Source organism: Plectropomus leopardus, chromosome 3 (assembly GCF_026936395.1).
Source record: "Plectropomus leopardus strain MGB_pleo_1.0 chromosome 3, ASM2693639v1, whole genome shotgun sequence".
Lineage (NCBI taxonomy): Eukaryota > Metazoa > Chordata > Actinopteri > Perciformes > Serranidae > Plectropomus > Plectropomus leopardus.
Window position 1 is genome coordinate 36,013,612 of NC_142178.1, and position 23,466 is coordinate 36,037,077.

Sequence of the window (23,466 nt, forward strand, 5' to 3'; positions counted from 1 at the left end):
TTATGTACAACAAGTAAGAGTATAAACCTAAAACACACTAATCATACACCTGAGATTCAGACCATTATATGCTCAACCGTCCTCTCATTGCATCACCCCTTTTTTCAGCCTCAGCCAAATATCGATCTGGCCTCTAACAGCATCATAACTTCAAATAACTCAATTTTAAACATCCCATCAATGTTTAATTTTGTGTTTTACAAGGAGTCATGACCAATCAAGTGTGGCACATTGAAATAGATTTCTGGTATGATATGAGTCTGCTGGACAGTAGCATTCACAGATCCATTGATAGATTTTTTTTATGATGCACAAGAAATCTTCTTTTTTTGTGCTTTCCAATTAAGATCACAATAATGAAATCTTTGGAATACATAAGCTGAGCATTCACACGGCCCTTAATGTCTGAAAACAATGCATTATCAAGCAATCTCATCGACATTCATTTGTTAGTCAAAATAGACACTAATTAGGTTGAAAATTGTCTGAAAAAGTGAGTGTTATGCACAGTGGCACTTTGCTTTTTAGATGTCAAATGGGATTTGGGTGTACAATTTGTAAACAGCTAATGATATCATGCGGGCATGACGAATGTGCTCGACTACACCAGCAAACACTTTTTGTACAGTACTGCAACATCTATGTGGTTTTGGATAATTACTGGTTTCACATACAATGATGATAAATCAGCTGTCAGGAGCCTGAAAAATCACCGCATATTCACACACAGCTGGGAGAGCAAATCAAGTTAGACAAACAGCAAATCAAGTTTAAATAATCTCATGTGGCTTTTTACGGTTCTTTTCCAGCTTCTAATTACTGAGTAGATGAAAATTTTGCAGTCAAAACATCAGGTGGTATGTTTATTCTATTTTGCACAGTGCTTGTGGTTATGTCAGTGTCTTGCTCAACAGGGAATTGAACCCCTAACTGTCAGCGCTCCTCTCTTGCTCTGCTCCCTCCTCAGTGGCCCAAAAATCCATTTCTGAACCGAGCAAGTGTGCATGTTTGGTGCGGACGGGGATAAGCGCTCATTTGTCAGTGTTTGTTTCTCCATGGGAAAGTCGATGAGCAAACGGTTTGTGTTGTTAGCTGAGGGAAATGTCAATGGGGGACAGTGGGAGCAGCACTGGTCTCTTCTGGGCCTGTTAAAACCTTTCATCTGAGTTAGCCAAAATCATTAGGAGCCTGCCATGTTTGCTTTTTGGTGCTTGCAGTAGGATCTGTGTGCCTGTCTGAGGCTGTGTGGGTTTGAGGTAAAGTCTTAATGAGTGTGTGCGGGCCTCTTTCTCTGTCTTAATGCTCGTCTGTCTACCCGTGTATGTGTTACAGTTTTCCCTGAGCTTGGTCTTGATGACTCTGTGTTTGTGTGTGTGTGAGAGAGGGAGAATGTGTCTGAGTGAGCCACGGGCCATTAAGCCTTCAGGACGGTCTGGAGCTCGCTAATGAGGATCTGTGTCACATCAAAACACATCAACACCAGGCCTAGTTAGCTAGCTTCAAACACTGTGTCGGTGTAGGTATGTAAGTGTGTGGTTACTCGGGTTATGTCTGGCAGTTTCCCCATTTTATCTCATGGTGCATCACAACATCGTCAGAATTAGGGTGACCATATTTTCAAACCTTCAATCTTGGACCACAGGTCCGTGCACACACACATGCATGTGGCTCTGCATGCATCACAGGCCTTCAGCCCTTAATTCCCGGTGAAAGTAGGGTTGGACGATAAAATAATAACAATGTCAATCGCGATGATTGAAGTATGTAGTCAATATAACGCATTCCAGCCATGTCCGCTCCGTTGTCATTCCCCGCCAGTGTCTCTGCCAGTGTCTCCGCCGGTGTCTCCAAATGTCGGCTCAGCTCTCATTCTCTGCTGGTGTCTGCTCACGTCTCCGCCGGTGTCTCTGAATGTCCGCTCCACTCTCATTCTCCGCCAGTGTCACCGCCGTTAACCGTTCTGCTCTCATCTTCCTCCAGTGTCTCAGCCGGTGTCCCCCGCCGGTGTCCGTTCTTCTCTCATCTTCCGCCGGTGTCTTCATCCACGGAGCAGGTCAATTTTCAGCGGCACTGGATGGAGCAAATGATTGTCTTTTGGATTGAAGATCCACAGAAATGGAGCAAGATATAAGTATATTATAATATCACATAACTCCCCAAATATACCAACCGATATAACAGAAGGGCCATTCAGCTTTAACCCACCCATTGCATACAGTATTTTACTGCTCATAACAGCCTCCGTTGGAGAAAACTGCAGAAACTGCACCCATTTGTGTTGAACAAAGAGATGAATTTGACATTTGAAATCATGAGTGTATTAAGTCATGAACTAGATAACACATATAAAGATGGTACACTACGTTTTTTTTTCTTTAAATGTTGCTCACTCAGTGTGAACCTCAAAAAGCTCTCTTACACGAACACATTTTTAAGCCCAAAGACACTAGACTTGTTCCCCAGGCAAGCTGATGTAAAGCACAGGTGTCTGACTGGTCGGCACGCCAGTGGTTCTTGCATGAAACATAGACATAGATGCTCTATAATCCAGCGCCACTCGAAGTAACCGTCCCACTTCATTGTCTTTCCAGACAAAGCTGTCAGTTCTCATGCTTACATTCGCCATCATCTTTTTGTTTGTTTATACTCGCTGCTCTGTAGAAGAACGCCTTTATGCGCAGACACGTGGTGTTCTTCTGTGGTGTGTCATTACAAAGTTACTGTCCTGGCATGCATGCTACAGTGTTTCCAGTTGTTTTTGCAGATCTGAGTACACAAGGATCGTTTTCACAATGTTATCATACGGATTAGGATTTTTAATAAAAAACACAATCTCATTTTCAAAAATACCTGTGTCCATGTGGACCGGGTCTTAAACTGGATGACTTTCAAAATAGATAAACCTAAAACACTTTTTGCTCTACAGGCCAAGAAATAAATCAGTGCACGTGAATCAGGAATGCAAATAATAACCTAAAACACAGACATGCTCTCTGCAAGCGAGAAAACACAGATATACTTCTAGCAAATTCTAGATGTTCACCCACCCTGCTTTACCCTCTATGTGTATTTATTGTTGTGAAATATTGGATCTGTTCATGGAATATAAACACACAGAGCAAATTAGCTAAATCCTTCGGAGCATTGCCAGTAAGCTGTGACTGTGCCTGTGTGGGCAGTATACAGTACATACTGTACCTCTTATGCATTAGCCTGATTGGTGTTCAAAATACAATAAATCAAAGCTGCATGAAGGAAAGCTCAGTCTGCCTTTTTTTTATTTTTTGCCAAGAAATAATTCACTGCACAGACTTTTCTTTCTCTCTGTGAGTCCTTGTGTGATGTATGAGCTGGCTGCTGACATGTGATCAGTAAAGGTCAAGCCTTGCTTGACACATGCCGTTAATCACACACAGGTGCCACTCAGAGCTAACAACACCATCTGGGGTATGGTTTTTTTAATTGCCTTTTAGCTGAGTACCAAACCAACACATTTACGGCAGAAAATTAGCTTTGTTGTCTGTGGAGAACAGTGACTGGTAAATCAACAGTTTACCAGAAATCACTTAATAAATAAATAAATACATTAGCATTATGCTTTAAAAAAACAAAAAAAAAAAACAACCCACATGTGCTGGGTAGTTTTATCTATCCTGCTTAGTTATTAAAATATGTAGATAACTTTGCAATACCTGAACAATGTCTTCTTGTAGCCGTAAAACCTAAGCATGATTTAAATAAGAATTTTACATGTTTTAAGTGGATATCCAATCTGTGGTGATGGTAAAGGCAGTCAATAGAGACAATAAAAGGCTCAGTGTGTGCTGTATTGATGGACGATCTGAGTTTTTCTTAGTTTTACTTCCTGCACAGCTCTTATTGCAATGCCTACATGTACAAGGATGCATTGTACCCAAGCTCCAAATGCTCAACCCCCAAATACTCCCCAAACCTGCCCAGCACACAGGTGGCTGTCGCTAACACAACTTTGTTGACAAAAAGTAAAGGTGTCTGAAATAACGTGCATCCATATGTGGGTTTCCATTACAAATGTACACAAAAGTCCAGCAATAGTTTAGAAATGTTGATAAAACACAATTCTAATCTCGGGATAATATTCCAAAAAGATGAGTGTTCAAAACATTAGCAGATTTATTTCTAATGCAGCCACCACACTAGCTGTTATTATTTCCAATCGAAAGCGATGTAGGCTTGTTATACGAGCGATAATGGAAATTTAAGCCCTTTATACGTGGGAGGGACTTCTGGGAGGTGATAGTCCACAGTATCACCTCTTGTAGTGCCTGCTGCATCGTGCCAGAGGGAGCCAGTTCCTTCATCATGTGACCTATAAAAGACAAAAAAAAGTGCTTCTATTGCAGTTTTGCGAAATATGGTTTTTTCACATCACCTGAAATGCCACCTCATGCAAGCTTTAACACTTATTTGTGCTACAAGGAGTCCAGGCTAATCTCCGGCTCAACTCTGTCCAAGTGTCCATTTTTGCTGGCATCAGAGGGCGATTTCCAAACTTGGAGTTATTCTATAACAGCTAGTCTTTAACAGTGACTGTCTGTTGTCTCAGGGGAATTATGGCTATTATGCAACAGTGTGACACAGTAACGTGGATCATTAGTTCAGATTAAACAAGGTGGTGGATATGCATGTAGACTATGATGTTTTCCTAAATGAACAATTAGTTTTTCAGGTCACTGGCAGTGGCAGTGATGTTGATGTGGGTGCTCTCTTCTTCTGTATAATTTAATAATGAAATATTTTTGCACAGCCATTGACTTTTTGGAATCTGTTGACATTTGTTTCAAATAAACACCAAGGAAATGCAATTCTGCTATGATAATTAAAGGGACATTTATTCCTCCTGTTGCTCTAACCAAACCTGTTCTACCCAAAGTAGCAGTTAACCTTTAGACTTTTAAGACTTTGTTTTAATGTTTTGAAGGCTGAAATCATTATCATTACATAGAAGCCTGTGTTCTTATTATATTTCTGACAGATTAATGGGAGCCATGCCCCTTTATGCATTACAGCTTCACAAAACCTCACCTTAGGGTTAAGGATTGGACTGATCATTAACGTTGGACTGACCATTAAGTTTCTTGTGCTTCGAGTTCACTGCTGCTCTAAAGTGTTCCTTTTTGATCCCAGAGATAGCATGTTAATGAATTCAAGCACCTATGAGGCCACAGCACAGAGATGTGTGACAATATTGGATGTAAATTGAATCCCACTAGAATTTTGTGTTGTTTTTTTCTCCCAAAATATGATTTAAATGAGAAATTTTCCCAGAGTTACTTACATGTCTTTCTCTCTTTCTGTTTTTTCTTCAAACATACATCATTAAACTCTGATGTTGTCAATTGACCAAAATGCCAAGGCCAAGGCTGACATAGGCGTGTTATGCGAGCGATAATGGAGAGGCAAGCCCCTTATACGAGGGAGCGGCCACATATGAGGGATTGCTGGGAGGTGAAAGTCCATGACTTCAAAGAGGAATTGTGGACTCAAAACTTGCAGATGATCCGCTTAACTTTTGAAGAGTTATGTGATGCAATAATACCCCTTGTAGTGTCTGCTACATCATGCCTGGGGGAGCCAGTTCCCATCAACAAGTACATAGCCAAACCATCATGTGACCTTTGAAAGGGGAAAAAGTGTTTCCACTGCAGTTTTGCAAAATATGTCTTTTTTCGAATGGCCTGAAATACCACCTAATGCGAGTGTAAAAACTTTTTTGCAATAAATGGAAGTTTTCCAAAAATTGACATTGTTTTCATTAGGTGAAGTTTATATTTGTAAATTCAAGTTACACCCAAAGTACACTCGTGATCAAAATAGCACCCTCTCGCACCTTAATCTGAGCCCAGATTATACACCATTTAACCAGCAAAAGTAGAGCTGGAAATGCCCCTGATGCACTTGTACCATGCACTTTAGACCATATGCTGTAGATTGTTTAAATAGTACATACTGTGTCACTGTCTGTGCATCAGCCAATGTACAGAGAATAAATAGGTAGATATATGCAGAAGAGAGAGTAAAACAGGGCAGCAAACGGCTAGATTAAGCAGTTTATTGATGGTGCAGAGACTAGAAATACTCAGAGCAATTACACTTGTTAAAGTCCCCCTGTGGCCAAAAAGTTGCGACTCCCCAAACAAAGGTACAGAAGTTTGAAACTTCCTGACACATTCACAATACAAAGCACTTTACTCGTTTCGCTGTAAAAGGACAATTCACACCAGCTGCTAACACAGCAGTGAAGCTAAAGCAATGTGTTGCTGCAGACAGTAAACAGCAGCTAGCCTGTCCCACTGGCCCTAATGAGCAGTAATGTGTCACCGACTCCTGCATTTTGAATTTTTAATAGGAAAAGGACTTTTTAATAGGAACAGGCTGTCCGGATGCACTTTGATTGTAGTTGTTTTTGCCATTCTACTGTCAAGATCAGTTCGACATCTTAGATTATCCTGCAAAGCCACTGGATATAAAGCTTTTGGACATAATGGCGTTAACACCTAGCAGTCAGTTACCCTCCGTTTTGCTACATAACCACAACATTTGAGTTGTTTGGAAAAAGTTTTTAGGACAGTACACCCAGGAGCCCGTTTGAAAACAAAGAAAACAAAACACAGATACCACACTATTTTCTGTCCACAGCCAACATCAGCAGATAATGAAATACCTGCTGCTGTTTAGTCTTAAAGACAATGCGCATCTTGGTGTTGAATGGCTTCTTGGGTAAAATATTCATTGCTGTTGTTTGTCAGATTTAGGGGAATATACCAGCCCATTCTTAATCATGTTACCTTAGAAGAAGACGTTTATATTCACATAGGTCCTCCTTTGTGGAGTCTGCAATGTTCACTGCCACTTTTCTACAGTAGCCTACAACAGACAAACCAGTCATTTGCTCCAGATATCGCCATTTACTTTACGACATGCACACCAGGACCATCACTTCCAGCGGGTTGTTGATCAAAACTTAACTGGTTTTAATTATCAGCAGAGTATTGCATGTTTTTGTATGTTTATTATTTGTTTTAATTTCCAAACCACACATTGCTTGTTTTTCATCTCCTAGTTGTGTTCTTCTTTTCCTTTGCTGGGATGCTATTACTCTCCAGCTGCAACAACCCTAATTTCCCCACAGGCGTCGATAAACTTTTATGTTATCTCACCAATGACTCAATGATCGCTCTGCCAGATGCTGAGATTTCTTGCACTGATTTAACAACAGAAATAAAGTGCTTTCATGTTCCAAGAGATAGTATCTTAATGCCACTTCTCATGCACATCTATATGCATCTCACCAAAAAGCAACTTGAGATATGAGCAACTTATGATCCTTAATGCTCACATTGTTTGTGTTTTGGGTTTTAAGTGTAGTTTTGCTTTTGGACATTTGCTTTTTATCCTTGCATCTTTATTGATATTTTGCACTCTTTTCCTACTCTGTTCTGCAGCTGCCGCTACTCCCCAATTTCCCTCCGGATAAATAAAGCTTTATCTTATCTTATATTTTCATTCTTAGGATACAGTATTCCTCTTGACAATATATTTCCCCTGTACTGTTGCTCTAATTAGCTGGCTTTCTTTTCTCTGTTGTGGCAACGTAACTGAAAGTGTTGCGAGAGTTGATGCTGCACTTCCTTGGTCACTTACAAAGTGATTCCATATTGCCTGTACAATAAGGGAACACGAATAAACAGAGTTTTAAATAAGCCCCTTTTTCTTGTGTAGTCATATAATACCCCAAGAAACAAGCTTTGTAACTCACATGAGCATGGTCTGCTGTAAGGACCTCTGCAAGCTCTCGTCTGTGACTGAAATGGACTTGAGCTTTCAGTAGCTCTTATTGAGAATTGTGCGCTCGGCTCACTCATTGGAAATCCATGGGCAGGTGCCACTCAGTCATATCAGGAGTCCTGCGCCTTCTATTCTCTCTCCAGCTACACAGTATTGATTCCTCTCAACAGTAAGCATGTGACTAAACCACTAAACTCTCCTTTCTAGCACTCTTTTCCTCACTCCTTCATTTCTTTTTCCAAGCTTTCAGCAGTTTGATGCTTTCTCTCTTTTGTGCTCCCTCTCTGCCTCTCTCTCCTGTTTCTTCCAGTGATCAGACTTAAAGAAAAACAACTGAAAGAGTGATGTTTAAAATACCATTTTCCCATAGGCTGCAATGACAGCAAAATTCAAAATGCCGTCAAAGGTTCCGTTTTTGAGATAAATTTCTGAAATGTTGCACACATAATCTACCATAGCAGCAAAATTTTGTCATTTTTTTAATGAACCTTGAAGATTTATTTAGGAGAAATTTGCAAAAAACAAGATAACAGCACAGTTTACATTGACTGTAAATTTTATTGCACTGTATGCTCAGTTTTTGATAAATCCAAAAATGTTGCAGATTGTTTGTGTAAGAGAGTCTGAAGATGCCCTGTTGCAAGTTTGGTCTCTCATTGGGCAATAAATGTGGGAGGAGATAGGTTTAATGAGTTTTAAAGTTTTTGATTAAAATAGATTGATGGACTACATAATCTGTACCATAGTGTACAAAGTGTACAAAAGTTTCTTCGCAGTTGGGCCTACGTTTTGTTGTAAGTTGCAAAGCTGTAGCATGTGCAATTGATTTGTTATGAATTTTCAAACTTTTGAAATTTAGATGGTCGCTGTGTCGCCACCATCAGGGACTATAGTCTCATGTTTGCAGCTGAGGAAGTTTGCAGGTCATCCTCTCTCTCTCCACCTTTCACGCTTAAGCTGTCCTATTTACACCAAAGAAAAAAGTGAAAAGAGAAAAACATTTTTATGATGTGTTATGATGTGTTACCTCGACTTTAAGAAGAACATCCAGGGAACTTAAAGAAAACTAGCTGCTTAAATTATTACTAAAACATTGCATTATACCATTCTCAGAGCTGTTAGAATTGAAAAATTGCGAGCAGGGTTTCAGTGTGGGTGATAACAGAGCAGAGGGAGACAGAACAGACATTTAATGGGCCGTCACTCAACATAGTAACCAGCTTTGTCTTTAGCTGCTCAGTCACAGCTGACTGTACCTCTCACTGTATTAACACTCACCATGATGTTTATCTTTATATTAGTTTACCATCTCAATGCCCTCTGGTCAACCTGGCTTAGCATCTTCTCTCTGCGTTAATTCAGCTCAGTGTTTTTTATCTTGATGTATGACCCGCTGGTTCAGGAATTTAAAATGTTAATTTTAATTCTCCTGTTTCTCTCAACTCAGACTGTTGCGTTGCCATGACGAGCGAGGAGGAGGAAGGCCCCGGGGTTGCAACATCAACAGCAACGCCACCGTCAGCGGCAACAATCTCAAGGGTCACAACAGCCATAGCCAGGGGCGATAGCGATGACGCCGTCACTTCCTCCTCCCCTCGCAGGCCCTCCCCGTACCACCTCCCATGTCCCAAGAAAAAGGAGGAGAAAGAGGAAGAAATAGAGGAGGAAGGGATTATTCAGGAAGAGAGGATCGAGGAGGAGGAGAAGGTGCTGAAGTGCGATGGGGATGATGGGGACGATGGGGATGATGAAGATGACGATGACAGCAGTGATACCAGTGTGTTGGTGGTGCCCTATCCCGAGCTGGCGCCTGTGGTCTTCTTCTGCCTCAAACAGACGACCTGTCCTCGTAGCTGGTGCATCCGCATGGTCTCCAGCCCATATCCTTTTGATGAGTTTGAGTTGTGGATTATCACCAAAAGTGCCGTCTTTTAATGTCGTATTCATCATCTTTTAATCTTTCAGCACTCTCCTATATCTAGGCTATGAAGAAGGTAATATCAATTCTCTAAAAAGATTCAATTTTCACGAGTCTTTGAATTGACAAGAAACAAGGCTTTTAGATGTTTCAACTCATCTGACAAGTTGACAACAGCCCAAGGGGAGGTATGAGATGGTATCGACAACACTAGGGCCAGATTCACAGATATTTTTGCACCTGTTTTTCCACTGCACATCTGACACATTCTGCTTCAGACACATATTTATCAAACAGGTGCACCAAAAAGGTACAGTTTATGTGTCATTTTAGCAAGGTGCACCTCTCTCCTTATTGCATATTCACATAATAGAGGTTCTCAAAAACAACTAGTGGACAAAAAAGTTGATAAGGTTGATGATGTATTCTGCTGGATTTACTAGTCATACAATTTGTGATAGTCAGTTTTGCAGGAAAAATGTGAATGAACAAGATCACAATTTCAACACCTATTTTGAGTTGTTGGTGATCTCATAGCACTCCCATCACTCAGCTATACCATGGGCTCTCCTCCACTTGCGGATCGCATCTCTAGGAACAATAGTGCAAATTTGCGTTGCGCTATTTTCTTAAAAGATTTTACCCCACATGTTTTAGTACAAATTGACAAGCCCAAAATGTGCTTACAAGTAGCATTATAGTATAATTGAAAACAAATTTTACTACTTTTAAAGTAGTTGTACATTTACAAGAGGGATTTAAATCAAATCCTTTACATTTGGTCAGAACCACTAAAAAGGGGATGGCTGAGTCTGCAGACTGTTGGCTTGACACACACCTCCATCGCTGTTAGAGGAGGAGGACATGAGAATGATGGATGAATTAGATCTCCACCACATTATTTTGGAATGAAAACATAGTTTTTTCCACTGATAATCAAACACACATCCCTTACTTTCTGTCTACGCTCTCCATGTTGCTGTGTTGGCCAATAGTTACCGTGACCCACAAATAGTAAAGTGCTTTTTTAAGACAGGTGTGGCTAGCTAGTTGGTTAAAAACTAATATACTGGATGAACTTATATAAGTGCAACATGATCTAGATGATGGATCAAGTTAAGACAGGGCTGCAGGATTACAACTGGCAAAAAATGTTCCATCATTTCACTGGGTCTTTAAGAAACAAATAACGTTTATTCCCCCACATTAAGCAGGTAACATTAAAATTCTTGACTAAAGCCATAAAACTTCAAATATAAACCTATCCTAATTAAACGCCCAGTCCCTTTTACTGGCCCCGTGTGGCTTTAAATTGACAAATAAAAGTTCATTTTACTGAAGCCTTGCCAAAGTAGACAGGAATACCTGCAGAGTAAACAAGAGGGATGCAAAAAAGAGGTTTAAATAAGCAATGTGATTTCCCATCTTTGCTGAGAAACAGATTTGTGTGAAAGGAATTAAAATCCCGCCCCGTATAGACAACTGTCACAAGTATAACCCGGGTGAGTTCTATGGTTTAAGCAATGATAGCCCGGGCTATTAATTGAAGTTTCACGGTACTCCTTTTTCTGTGAACCTTTACTTTGGCATACCTGAAGTGAGAGAGTTAGGAGGTCTTTTGTGTGGACAGAACTGCTGCTTTGATCTACCAGAGTTTGTTGAGTTTCTTGTAAGAACCTGAACTCACAGTTAAGACCCAGATCAGAAAATATCCGTTGCCAGTTGTGTGCATCATTCAGTCCTGTGGGTGTTTAAGGTTTGTTAAACAGGCTTAGAGGCCTTTTATAACAGTTTGGTCTACAACAGGTTATGAAATACCTCATCTTTAATATGTTACTACATTTTTGTGTAATGTCTTTGTATTCTATCACACCATTGTATATACACAAACACAAAAATTGCAGCTACATGCTTGAGTGTTGCCCCAAGCTTATCAAGTTTCTTAAGAGCAACACTTACAGTGAGGTCATTTGTGACTCACACACTTACGCTCAAACTCCCCGACAGAGTTGAGTAAGTAGTAACACTGCTGAGTGAGAGGAATGAGAATGAGTGAGTGAAAAAAACAGAGGTATGACTGACTGGTTGAAGTTCACTGAAGGTGAGATAGAGGAATGGGAAAAAAAGATTATGAAAACAGCAGAGACAAACAAAGGGGAAGCAAGAGGCAGTGAGAGGAAGACAAATGAAGGGATTGAGGGAAACAAGAGTAGGAAAGGTAGACTGATGGAAAGACATAGAGGCGGGTGGTAGAAACGAGACAAAAAGTGAGGCTGCCAATAGCGTCTGAGAAAGTTGCCATAGTATGCATGTATATGAGTAAGTGTATGGAACAGCTATTATTTGTGTTTTTGGGAGGAAGGGAGAGCATTTCCTCCCCAGGGATGAAGCCAGCTGACATAAGTAATTCCTGACTGGGAGAAAAAAGGAGACTGAGAAAAATGTTCGGTTTGTAGACATTGTGCACTTCTTCCGTTAAGCAGACGTCATGTCAGCTTCTGGTCGGGCCTGACATGAATTTATAACCAACTGGAGAGAAAGAGGCTGAAAAAAATAGAGTTGAGGAAAGGAGTTGCTTAATAGGCAAGTCATCCATTCAGGTCTAAGTGAAATGTCTTCCCAAGGAAAATCTCTTAAGTCAGAGAAAAAACACTTGGCTTTGTCTGCTTTTTGATCCTCTGTCTTTAATTGTGTCTCGTTCGTCTCTCCCACTCTGCAAAATTGTCTGTTTTTCACTCATCCAGCAATTCTGTTTTCACTGTGGTGAGTGCTGTGGTCTTGCTATGCAAGTAATAGGGTTTGGCCACAGACAATTAGTCTGGTTTGCTATGCTTTAGGACAGTGTTCAATAGCCTTTTCAGGGCCTTTTCCACACCATAATGTCTGAACTAAGGTCCAAAACAAGCTTTGCGTTTTTGTTCCATTTGTCCCATTTCATGGGGTTGTTGGTGGAGATTCTCAGTCATCCAGGTCATGGTAATTCTAGGTGCTAAACTGGAGGCAACTGGACTGGTGTGAGTTTCTTGAAGACATTTCACCTCTCATCCAAGAGGCTCCTGGATGAGAGGTGACACATCTTCAAAAAACTCAAAACATGTCTAGTTGCTTACAATTTAGCACCTAAAATGTTATCAAGTTATTTTGGTGTCACCTTGCCATTATGTGGATGCATTAGGAGACTAGAATCACAGCTATGGCCTGTGTATCACCTACATGAGCTATGTCTCCCTATACGTGACGTCAGTTGGTTTGTAGACGGACTCTTCTGCCCTCTCCTATCTTCTCTTTCTCATCTTCTTGGAAAAAGTTTTGAAGAATTGTTTTTTCCACTGACGTGTTATAAAGTTGTCTTTCTCTCTCTCCGTTTGCAACTGTGGCTTATTTTGTTTTACTGCATTCATCATAGACAAACTGAAACGTACACTGTTACACTGCTGTTACACTGCTAATTTCATTAATTTCTCCTCTTTTCCAATCATCAACACCTGTCTGCCCCCAGCACATCCACCATCACACTCAGGAATGCTCGACCAAAGGCACACTGTGTACTGAGGTGCTACACTACCCTTACCACGTAACGACAGCCAAAACTTCATGTTATTTTTTAAAAGTCCAAACCATCCAAACACGTTTTCACACTTAAAACAAACCCAACCACAGTTCAGTTTCATCCAGACTGGGTCCAGCTCTCGTTTGTTGGACCATCATTTTGCCGTTTGCTTTAAACTGTGGTCTGGAGGACGTTTCACCATAGAAATGAAATTATTCATTTGATTTCTTTGGTTTTTACACCTCTTATTTTGGTTCAAATCAAACAGAAAAGTCAAAAAGTTCAGACCAATTGAGGAAGGTGTGAGCCAAATATAATCCTTGGTGACAGAAAAGCTTTACCTGTTGAGGTGTCAGGAGAAAGACCCAGATTGTACCTCCGATTTGAGGCCTTTTATTTAGGCTAATTGTGTTTTATTACACAAAGTGCTTTAGTCCAACTTTCAAATAGATGCAACCAAAAAAAACAACATAACTTGCATATCACTGTTGCTTGATCGGCCATTCAGCTCTATGTCTTTTTCTTTTTTTAAATCAACCATCCTCATGTCAGCCCCACTTGACGGAGCAAATACTTATGGAATTTTGCTGCTCTATATCAGTGAGCGGGAATGGGTTTTAGATGAATGCAGCAATATCTTCCATGACATCTAATTCACCGAAATGGATGCTGTAGCCATTTTGTCCAGGTGAGCACAGTTCTGCTCAAGGAAAAAAATTGACATTTTCTCCAGGTTGGTAAAATCTGTCAGCCTACCATACTTTAGATTTGTGGCTTTAATTTTGTCTTGAACACATTCACTGTGATGCTCATGTGGAGCAGGTGTCAGCCTTTTCGCTGGAGCGAGATCCAGTAGCCACACATCGTCTGACATCATCCGTTGTAGACAGAAAAGTATTTATCTTACCAGCAAGTCAACAAATTACTGCAGAACTTTGCTGCTACTCAACCACCGGATATCAGCATGAAGAAGGTCTCCTTAAGCAGAACTGCTTTTATTTAATAAGTCCTTGAATAAGCAGTGCTGAGGCACTTTTGCTCAAATCGAGTTTTACAGTTTGACCACCACCAGTGTTAGTAAGTCCATAATCCTCCCAGCCAAGGTCTGCTCATGAATCAAACAGTGATAATAGACAAAGATTGGGAAAATCAGGGTCATTATGGCACAGTGCTATAAAACCAGCATGCACACCACACATTGCTGGGGCCCCTGTAATAATAATTGCCACCGGTTGATGATCGGGGATGTCATTTGCCTCTAAATACTTTTAAAGTTATTGTAAATATCCTCATCTCTTGTTCTTTAAGTGCGAAATTGTGTGAAAGTTTCCTTTGTTCTAAAATTTTGGAAAGTCATTCTGACAAATACAACAAGCTAAGCTGTGTTCATTACAAACAGGGATTCATCAAACTATCGTGAAAAATATTTTTAGAGTGACCTTGAAAATCCTTGAATACTTATTCTTGAATACAATCCACGTCCCCTGACAATGACTCGACCCTCCTTGTCATTGTTGCTGGGCCAAGCAGTACACCACAGAGTTTAGTTTTGATGTCATCTTTGCTTTGAAGTTGTTGAAAACATGCTCTGTGGTAATGGCCATTGCTATCCTGAATAAATCACCATCTGTAAAAGGCTTCTTGTGTTTAGCAAAAAGGTGACACACACAAAACAAAGCTTCAGTAGCAGCTTTATTTTGAGCAGCAGGTTTTGCAAAAAGCTGTTGCTGGACTTCAACCCCAATTTCAGCTTGTCTACTTTCCTGGCACGGATTATTTGCTCTTTGGGGGGTTGGGCTGTTTTTTAATTTCTGGTGGTTGGTGTTGTGGTGCTGCTCCAGATTTCCCTTTTTAGACAGTGCTTGTGTTTGGTGGCACAATACCCACTGAACGCACTTGTCTTTCACCAAGGTTAAGACATAAATACCTTTTCTGATTCAGGGTGGAAACTGTGCATTTTCAACTCATTTTGCCATGCTAGCAATCAGCCTTGTGGGCTACCACAAGCAGTATAAAGGAATTTGCCACGGTTAACATACCGGCACTGGAGCTGATACAGTGCCGGTATAGTGGTTGTCTACCAATCAGGAGGTTTGTGGTTTGATCCCCGTCCCTTGCAGTCTACATATCAAAGTGTCCTTGGGCAAAATACTGAACCTCAAATTGTGTGTGAGGTCATCTGAAGGCTTAACTGATGAGCAGATGGCAGTGGCACATTGTATGGTAGCCTTGACTACCAGTGTATGAATGCGTTTGGGTGAATGATGCCTGTGTTGTAAAGCACTTTAGAGGTCACTGAAAATAGGTAAGCACTGTATAAACGCAGTCCGATTACTCAGCTGTAAAAAGTACATCAGCTGAATTAAGAGAGGAAACTGAACAGTAATTTTTCTATGATTTTTGGGAGCTAAAGGGGCAGATCTGCTGGTTGATTGCGATCGACTGGTTGGCGACTGCTGCTTCTGCAGGTCTTTAAAGGTGTGATGTTCTCATATGAAGTGAGGATAACTTCGCAGTCTGTCTGTGATACAGATGCTGGTTTACACTTCATCAGCGCTCAGCATTCAATCAGATCACTGTAGCTAAACCAGAGGAAGTATGAGTAAATGTTGGGGTGTGTGTACTTGTGTGTACAAGTGTGTGAGTCCTTGTTACTTCCCTAAACTGAAATGGCTTATATTGACAGGGTCCACTTTCTCACATTGTGAGTTCAGATTGAGTGGCGCTGTGGATTGATCCGCCAGTGAAATCCTCTTTGTGTGTATAAATACATTCTGTTCACTCCCTGAACTTGTCTTTATGTTTGTGCGGATGTGCTTCATTTCACTCTGTACGGATATTGGCAAATTTTGGTGAAGACCAAGTGCAGTTGTGAAACTGAATAAGAAGAAAAAAAAGAAATGTTTATATCTTCTCTGCTGATTAGGAAAATGATGAGCAAATTGATAATGAATGAATGAAAAATGAAGGAATTAATATGTTTTTTTTGTCTAATAAGAATGGTTTTAAATAAAATCTTGCAGAGAAACTGTTCAAACTTTGCAACTTTACAATATAATAGACACTTATTGCTGTGTTCACTTCTAAATACGTTGGCAACAATTGTCTCTACATTGGCTGTAATTGAATTTGTGTAGCCTTGATGGTCAAAACTGTTCACACAAGTTGTTAAAAAAACAGATTATTTTTTAAACATTCATGCTGCATTTCTACTGCACAACTTGACTCACTTGGTATCATTCTTATTTGGTTTGTTAATGGCAAAAATTGTGAGTTGTACCTGGTACCTTTTTTTTGCGTATCATATCATTCTAGTTTCAGCTGAGCTGAAACTAAAAGATGGAGGTAAAATACCGCAGACCACTTATTGGCTAGTGAATCATCACTGGAATTGTAAATTGTGTGATACAGGACATCCCGCACAAATCTGCCATTTAAAAAAAAATGTCAAGCTTTTATAAAGATTGACTGTAATTTTTATTTTTTTATTTTTTTAATTCACTCAACCCAGAATTTTAAAAAATGTCAGTCTTTGAGAACACACAATGATCAATGGTGAAGTTCGGTTGTTAGGTTGTTGACGAAAGAGTCCAGCAAGAGATCACACTTTTTTTTTTCATGTTAAATGTGATGTCATGGCAGTTTAATGTTGCTTTGACGATCAGTTAAGAGTCTCGCCTACATAGTGGGGATACTTTTCCAGCAAAATGATGTTGAGAAAAATACCGGGTCCCAAAAGTCGAGCTAAGCCAGTCCATTGAAAATTGTTATTTCAATACAAGTAGAAAAGGCTCTATGCAGGATGTCTTGCTTCCAGAAATGCTATTTTTTTGTTTTAGAGTTCCTCATCCCTTTTCAGTCTCTAACCACTAACAGTCAGACAGATGAGGTCGAGAATGGTCAGTGCAGCTGTAGTGATGTGGCTGGAAATTGAAAATTTAACTTTACAGTTGAATGAACCATGGCGACCTGGTAGAAAATCTGAGGGCACTTCAACAAATTCAGGGAGTGTTATTTGAGAAAAAGAGTTTTTATCATGAGAAATATAAATGGGCACACTCTGAAAAACAGAGTTGGACTTGAAACGCTAAGTAAAAGAGTTTGGTTTTAAAAGTGTTCTTTTAAGTTGACTTAAGTTGGCATTGTTAGCCAGTTGTTAGTGCTTGAGGAGTTCTGATTGCTGGCTCAGCTCCCCCCTCCCTTTCCTTCTCCCTCTGTCTCCATCACTCTTCTTCGCCCTTCCCTCCTCGACAGTAAATCATTTGTAGTTTTTATTGTGTTAAATCCTTTTGCAGAGGCAGAGAGAGGCCGGCAGTGAGGCAGAGTGGGATAGTTGGCAGTAAACATTAAAAAAGAACGCCTCTGGCTATCTGCAGTGATAGACAGATCAGACTTTTGTCGCTGCGCACTTATTTAAATCGCTGTCTGACATAATTTTTCCGTTTACCTCCTGGCTTTCATTTGTGCTTCACTTTCTTGTTGTTTACTGTGACTGGTGGTCAGCCTGCTTGTTCCTCATCTGTTTATTTTATTATGATTGCACAGGCCTTTTTCTATCTGTCACCCACGCTAACACACTTAAAATGTCCATTTCACGGTTGTTTCACTCTGTCCTTGTGAGAAAAGAAAGACAAAGCAATGTGTCAGGAGTTGTTTTTGAGAAACAAGAGAATCATTGAACAAAAAGTGGATATTGTTGGTTGAAGGACTATTCATATCAATGGTAGTAGACTAAACATTAGAAACACATCTCAGTATAATGCAGTGTAATAGCCTCAGAAATGACCATGAAGTTGAATCAACACCACAGCAGACTGAACAAAAACTAGATATTACAGCCTTTGTTAAGAAGGGTTTTATGCAGGACTGTTGTTTAATGCAGCATTAGTTTTAGCTAGAATTGGCAGCATAAATGATCTTGATATATGCAATTGATTCACCACAACATTCCTGTAACTAGTCCTTTTTGCTGTTGCTTCAATTATATCTCTGGACTAAATGCACCCTTTCATGTCCTCTCGCTAGATGCAATGCCTTGCAAATTAAGCTGTGTATGTATTTACTTGAAAACTTCTTGTCAATACCGGAAATGTAAGTCTGCTCTACTCGGACATGTTGTACTTTAATTGTATTTATATGTAATTGTTATACTCATTTTGCCAAGTCATGCGGTCATGCGGCTCCTAAAATCAGCATCATGATTTACTTTTAACAACAAAACTATTTATACCTTAACCTAGAAACATGGGCACATAGCACTCATTATCACAGGAATAATGTTAAAGTAATGTTATTCAGTGCCCTACAAAACATTGTTGTTTATGCTCAACAAAGGAATGCTTTTGATTTTTTTAACACTACAGTGAACTCAAACTACTCTCTTTTATGTGAAAGTATTGTTAGTTCTGCGATCCCACTGAGAATCAACAGCATGATCTGCAGCTCTATGTAGCTCTAATATGGTTTTGGTTGACATTAATGCAGCATTAATGATTATTATATAAAAACAATGGCTTGTTAATCTTTACACTACCAACCCAGACGGCAGAAAAAATGTTGTACGATTCTGCAAACCATGGATACTGTTGCATTTTTACATTATTGTGTAGTGTTTAATGTGTGGTGTAGGCACAGAAAAACCCATTTGGTTATTATTCAGCAAATATGATTTGGATGAAAATACCCCAATTTTATGGGCACAGTCCTACTTGGAAAAGCAGCAATATCTTGGTAAAAAAACAACAACAAAAAAACAACTTCTTTTCATAAAATTATCCTGACAGGAAATGCTGTAAAATCCTGGTAAAAGTCACTCTTTATAGCACTATCCCAGCAGAGAACATAGCAGTGTCTTAGTTTAAAAATGCAGACGCTTTCTTGGTGCTCTACCCGGTGGAAAAACAGTGACAGGTTGCTAAAAAACATCTATTTTGTTTCTTATTGGTCTCCAACAGTGGTCTTCAGCTTGGCAGGTGCCTTGCCTTGGTAATTCGCCATCTGCCATCCCATCCACTGAGAGATGACATAGGAAGCTCATATATGTAACTTCAGAAACATTCATAAATTAAATTTGCAAATGTAATATATTCATGTTTTGCAGAAATGTACATTGCCAACACTGTGTCCTGGCATCTGGTTTGACACTACAGTTGGGATTTTTCACAAACTGTGTATGATAGTGTCCTAAAATAGGTAAATTAAAGCACATCTTCAGTTGATGATTGATTTTCCTGGTTGATTCTCAGTGGGATCTACTCATCCTCTTACACTACAGGGAGTCATTTGATTTAACGTCAGCAGCAATAATTATATTTAACTGAGCTACAAGATGTTTTGGTTCTTGGCCATCTTCTTGCTGGATGTGCAAATCTGAGGAAAGGCAGCATTAACAGAAAAGAGCCCTAAACTGTTTTGCCTACCTGCTATTTCCAGTGAATTTATGTAACTACAACAAAACCTTTATTTGTCAAATCTTAACCATATTGCAACCCAAAGGGATTCATCCCTGTTGTATTGTGACGCACTTGGTGTTTGGAGAGCACTTAAGTAGATTCAGTTCTCTGAATCAAAGCACCAGGACTAAAATGGTTAAGAAATATCCTTTAGTTGGAAATGAATTTCTACACCAAGGTGCTTCCAGCAGTCTCACCGTCTTTGTGAAATTGCCATTTGTTTTTGCGAAACTGTGCATTTCCCATGCTGAATCAACTGCAAAGTTGCATACCAAATGAAACGTCAAGGCAAACTTGTCACAGCCTGTGGTTTCTCCTCCCTACTTTGTACAACAGAGTGGTTTCCCACAGGGAGTTCTGTCATTGTATCCACATCTGTGTGATACAACTGATGCTGGGCTGAAAATGAAGATAGAGCTTCAAATATCGTGTTAACAGGCTCTCAGGCAGAAACACAGCCGAGTTCATTCACACAGAGGAGGGATAATCAGAGCAGCATGGGGGAGGGAATAATAGAGATCATTTGAAAGGCTGAGGTGTAAAATGCTGCTCTCCACATCTAAACCTGCACTTGTGGATTGGAAAGAGGGAAGGACAGCAGGGAGATGCAGGGTGAGATAAAGATGGAGAGAGAGCAGAGAATCAGGCTGTGCAAAGAGAAACAGAGCGTGTGGAGTGAATATATATTCTGCTCCAAACCAAATCTGATGGCAAGGGAAGGTCAGATTAATAGCTTCCAATTCACTTTCAATCTCCCTTGGACCAACACATGTGGCCTCTGTGCTACTGGCATTGTTACACGTACACACACTCTCAAACTCTCACATATCTGCAGATACGTATAAATAAAGCCACTGTATCAAAAGAGCTTTTCCCACTTTGTGCCCTGAGTGTGAATAGAAAAAAAAAAAATACCCGATAGGCTTTGCTTTACACATCTACCATCCTGGAGTGATACCTCTAATTAGCTAATTAGCACCCCCTCGATAAGCCCACAGGTCATGTGATACCGAGTCTGACTGCTGGTTGGTTTGGCACTTAGCGGCGGTTTAACGACATCTGATGCCTGTAATGGACCATTGGGATAAGGTCTTGCCAGTAAAATTATATGAGTGCAAGATGGATACATTGCATCAAGATAACTACATTTTAATGAACTTGTGTGGTGCCTGTTCATAACATGCCTCCTCAGAACGGGCTGAGTGTTTGGCCTGTGGTATTAATGCCTGCAGGTTCCTTTAGAAACATTCATACAAACAACTTCCCTCACTACACTTTTTTGTGTCCTGAGCAATAATGTCTGAGGACATGTGATATCTATCTAATCTAATAAAATGTTCATGGGAGGATTTTCCAGTGTGAGAGAGTTTAACAATTTTTTTGATATTTGTTTTTGCTTTGTCCAGCACCGAGTCTTTACTACATTTGGATGTGCACGCTTCTTAACAACGTAACAGAGACATGTTACTGGTTACATTACAGATTCAAACATTGGTGAAATACATAAAAAGGCATATTAGTTGCTTGCTTTAACATAACCACTGTGGTTAAAAAATGGAGTGTGGATTTAATTAGTGAATGTATATTGCCAGTGGTAACGTCATCAGTGTTATGCGTTTATATGGCAAAGAAATGGCAAAGAAAAAGATGCCAAATGCCCAAGTTGAGACTAGCTATGGTCAGAAACACTGCTGAAATAGCGAGACATGCTTGACTCTATAGAGCCCTAAAACCCCGCCCCCACTGCTGCACAGAGCCGCAGGGCGCTGGTTGATGGTTAATTCAGAGTTTTATTGATATTGTAAATGTTGCATGTCTCGAAGAGCACCAACTTTGACACTGCATGTCCTTGGGTCCCAAGTAATACATCTAAGCATGAAGTGGACTGGATGAGCAGTTGTTGAGATGCGCGATACACACACACACACACACACACACACACACACACACACACACACACACACACACACAGATTCTTTGCTTTAGAGCTAGATGGAGTGTCTGTTTGGCAGTGTGGTCATATAGATCAGGTTTGCTAATGGATTGTGTTGCTATCCAGTCAGACAATGAGATTCAGCTACATTCAATGCAAACGGACAGTTCTGGAATAATCATTAGACACAAGGGGATGGCTGTGAAATACGCTTTGGTTTATGTGATTGGATGATGATTGGATTAATGCAGCTAAACTGGACTATTTTATTCAAGATGTCGGCTCAACAAAATCACTTTAATTGGTAAATTTATGCTCTGGCAGTGGCTGCAGGTGTTTAATTTACTGATGTCTAAAGGTACTTTTATTGCTGAAATGTGCTTGGCAGGAAAACAATTTCTTGCCAGGCTGCGCACCAGTGTTTGAACACAGCATAATTTGACAGTGCAGCAGCCCGAATGGCCATAATGGTGTTTTGTTAAACTGCCCACTTGGTATATATATATATATATATATATATATATATATATATATATATATATATACATATATATACATACACATACATACATACATACATATATATATATATATATATATATATATATATATATATATATATATATATATATATATATATATATATTTTTTTTTTTTTTTTTTTTAAGGTTTTTTTTTTATTTTTTTTTCCCAGGTAAAAATGGATGATATCTTCCATCGTCATACACCTGTGAAGCCCTTTGAGACTGTAATTACTGCCAATATGAACAAACTTGACTTGACAGGGGCTGAGGTGTTTTGGCAAAGCACTATAGGATGTCGTTGCATTGCTTCCACACTTGGCATTCGTCTGTGCAGCCTCCATCTGCTGTGGTTTGATTTTTTGATTTTGTTGCATCCTGGAGGATTTTTAATTGACACTGGAGTGTTCAGGGTGGAACATGATTCTCTAGGCTGCACAGTAGAGAACGTGCCCGAGGTTTGTTTGGAGATGATTGTATGGCTGTTATACTTGTATGGTTTTTAAATTCAGTAATGACAGATTTTTTTCTTTACTTTGTTATACTTGCCTGACAGCAACTGGATCAGCCATTTGTCTTGTTAAATGTTAATGTCTGCACAATGCATTATTTAGACTTGAATCTGTGTATCTGCTCCTCCTCACACCCTAGCAACACATTTTACTCCCAAGCTGTCACATGTTGCTGCCTTGTAGTTGACTTTAGATCACGCTGTAGTTATCCCTCTGTGTCTGCTGTTGACATTCTGGGATGCGGCTGCTGTGATATAAACACAAGCACATAGTGAGATGACGGTGCTCTTGGTTATGTTTAGGAAACAAAAGCACATGGCAACAAACGCACATGCTGACATGAATGGTTAGGACTAGGTAATAAGGGCACGACTGGTTAGGTTTAGGCAAAAGAGGCGCATGGTTAAGTGTAGAAAAACCCCATCACGTTCAGACGGGACTCTGGCGTGGAAGTCCGGGGTTCGATCCACCACCCTTTCTGTCTGTCCTATACTGACGTTTGAGCTCCTTGCAGGCAGCGTTTCAACCAGACACCATCCAGCGGCGTATTATTGAAACACAACACGTGCTGTCCGGCTTTGTCTCAACTGATGCAGCCCGCCTGCATATCATGCTGCCACAGTAGCTGCTGTTCAGCCATCTGGCAGTTTTAAATAACACCGCCAACAGTTCTGTCCAGTTGTGTTCTCAGCTCACGTTGTCCAGCGGTGTATCGAGCACATGGGAAAGGTGGCTTTTTTGCATCAGGAAGTT

The 23,466-nt window shown here is 40.1% G+C and overlaps 1 protein-coding gene across 1 annotated transcript in view; it reads left to right on the forward strand.

Annotated features, from left to right (window-relative positions):
- Positions 1 to 23,466, forward strand: part of LOC121941708 (voltage-dependent T-type calcium channel subunit alpha-1I-like) — a 295,976-nt gene that overhangs the window by 69,060 nt on the left and 203,450 nt on the right. Inside the window, exon 3 of the mRNA XM_088074767.1 lies at positions 9,275 to 9,707. Coding sequence (XP_087930893.1) covers positions 9,289 to 9,707 — 419 coding nt within the window. The 5' untranslated portion in view covers positions 9,275 to 9,288. The remainder of the gene's footprint in view (positions 1 to 9,274; positions 9,708 to 23,466) is intronic.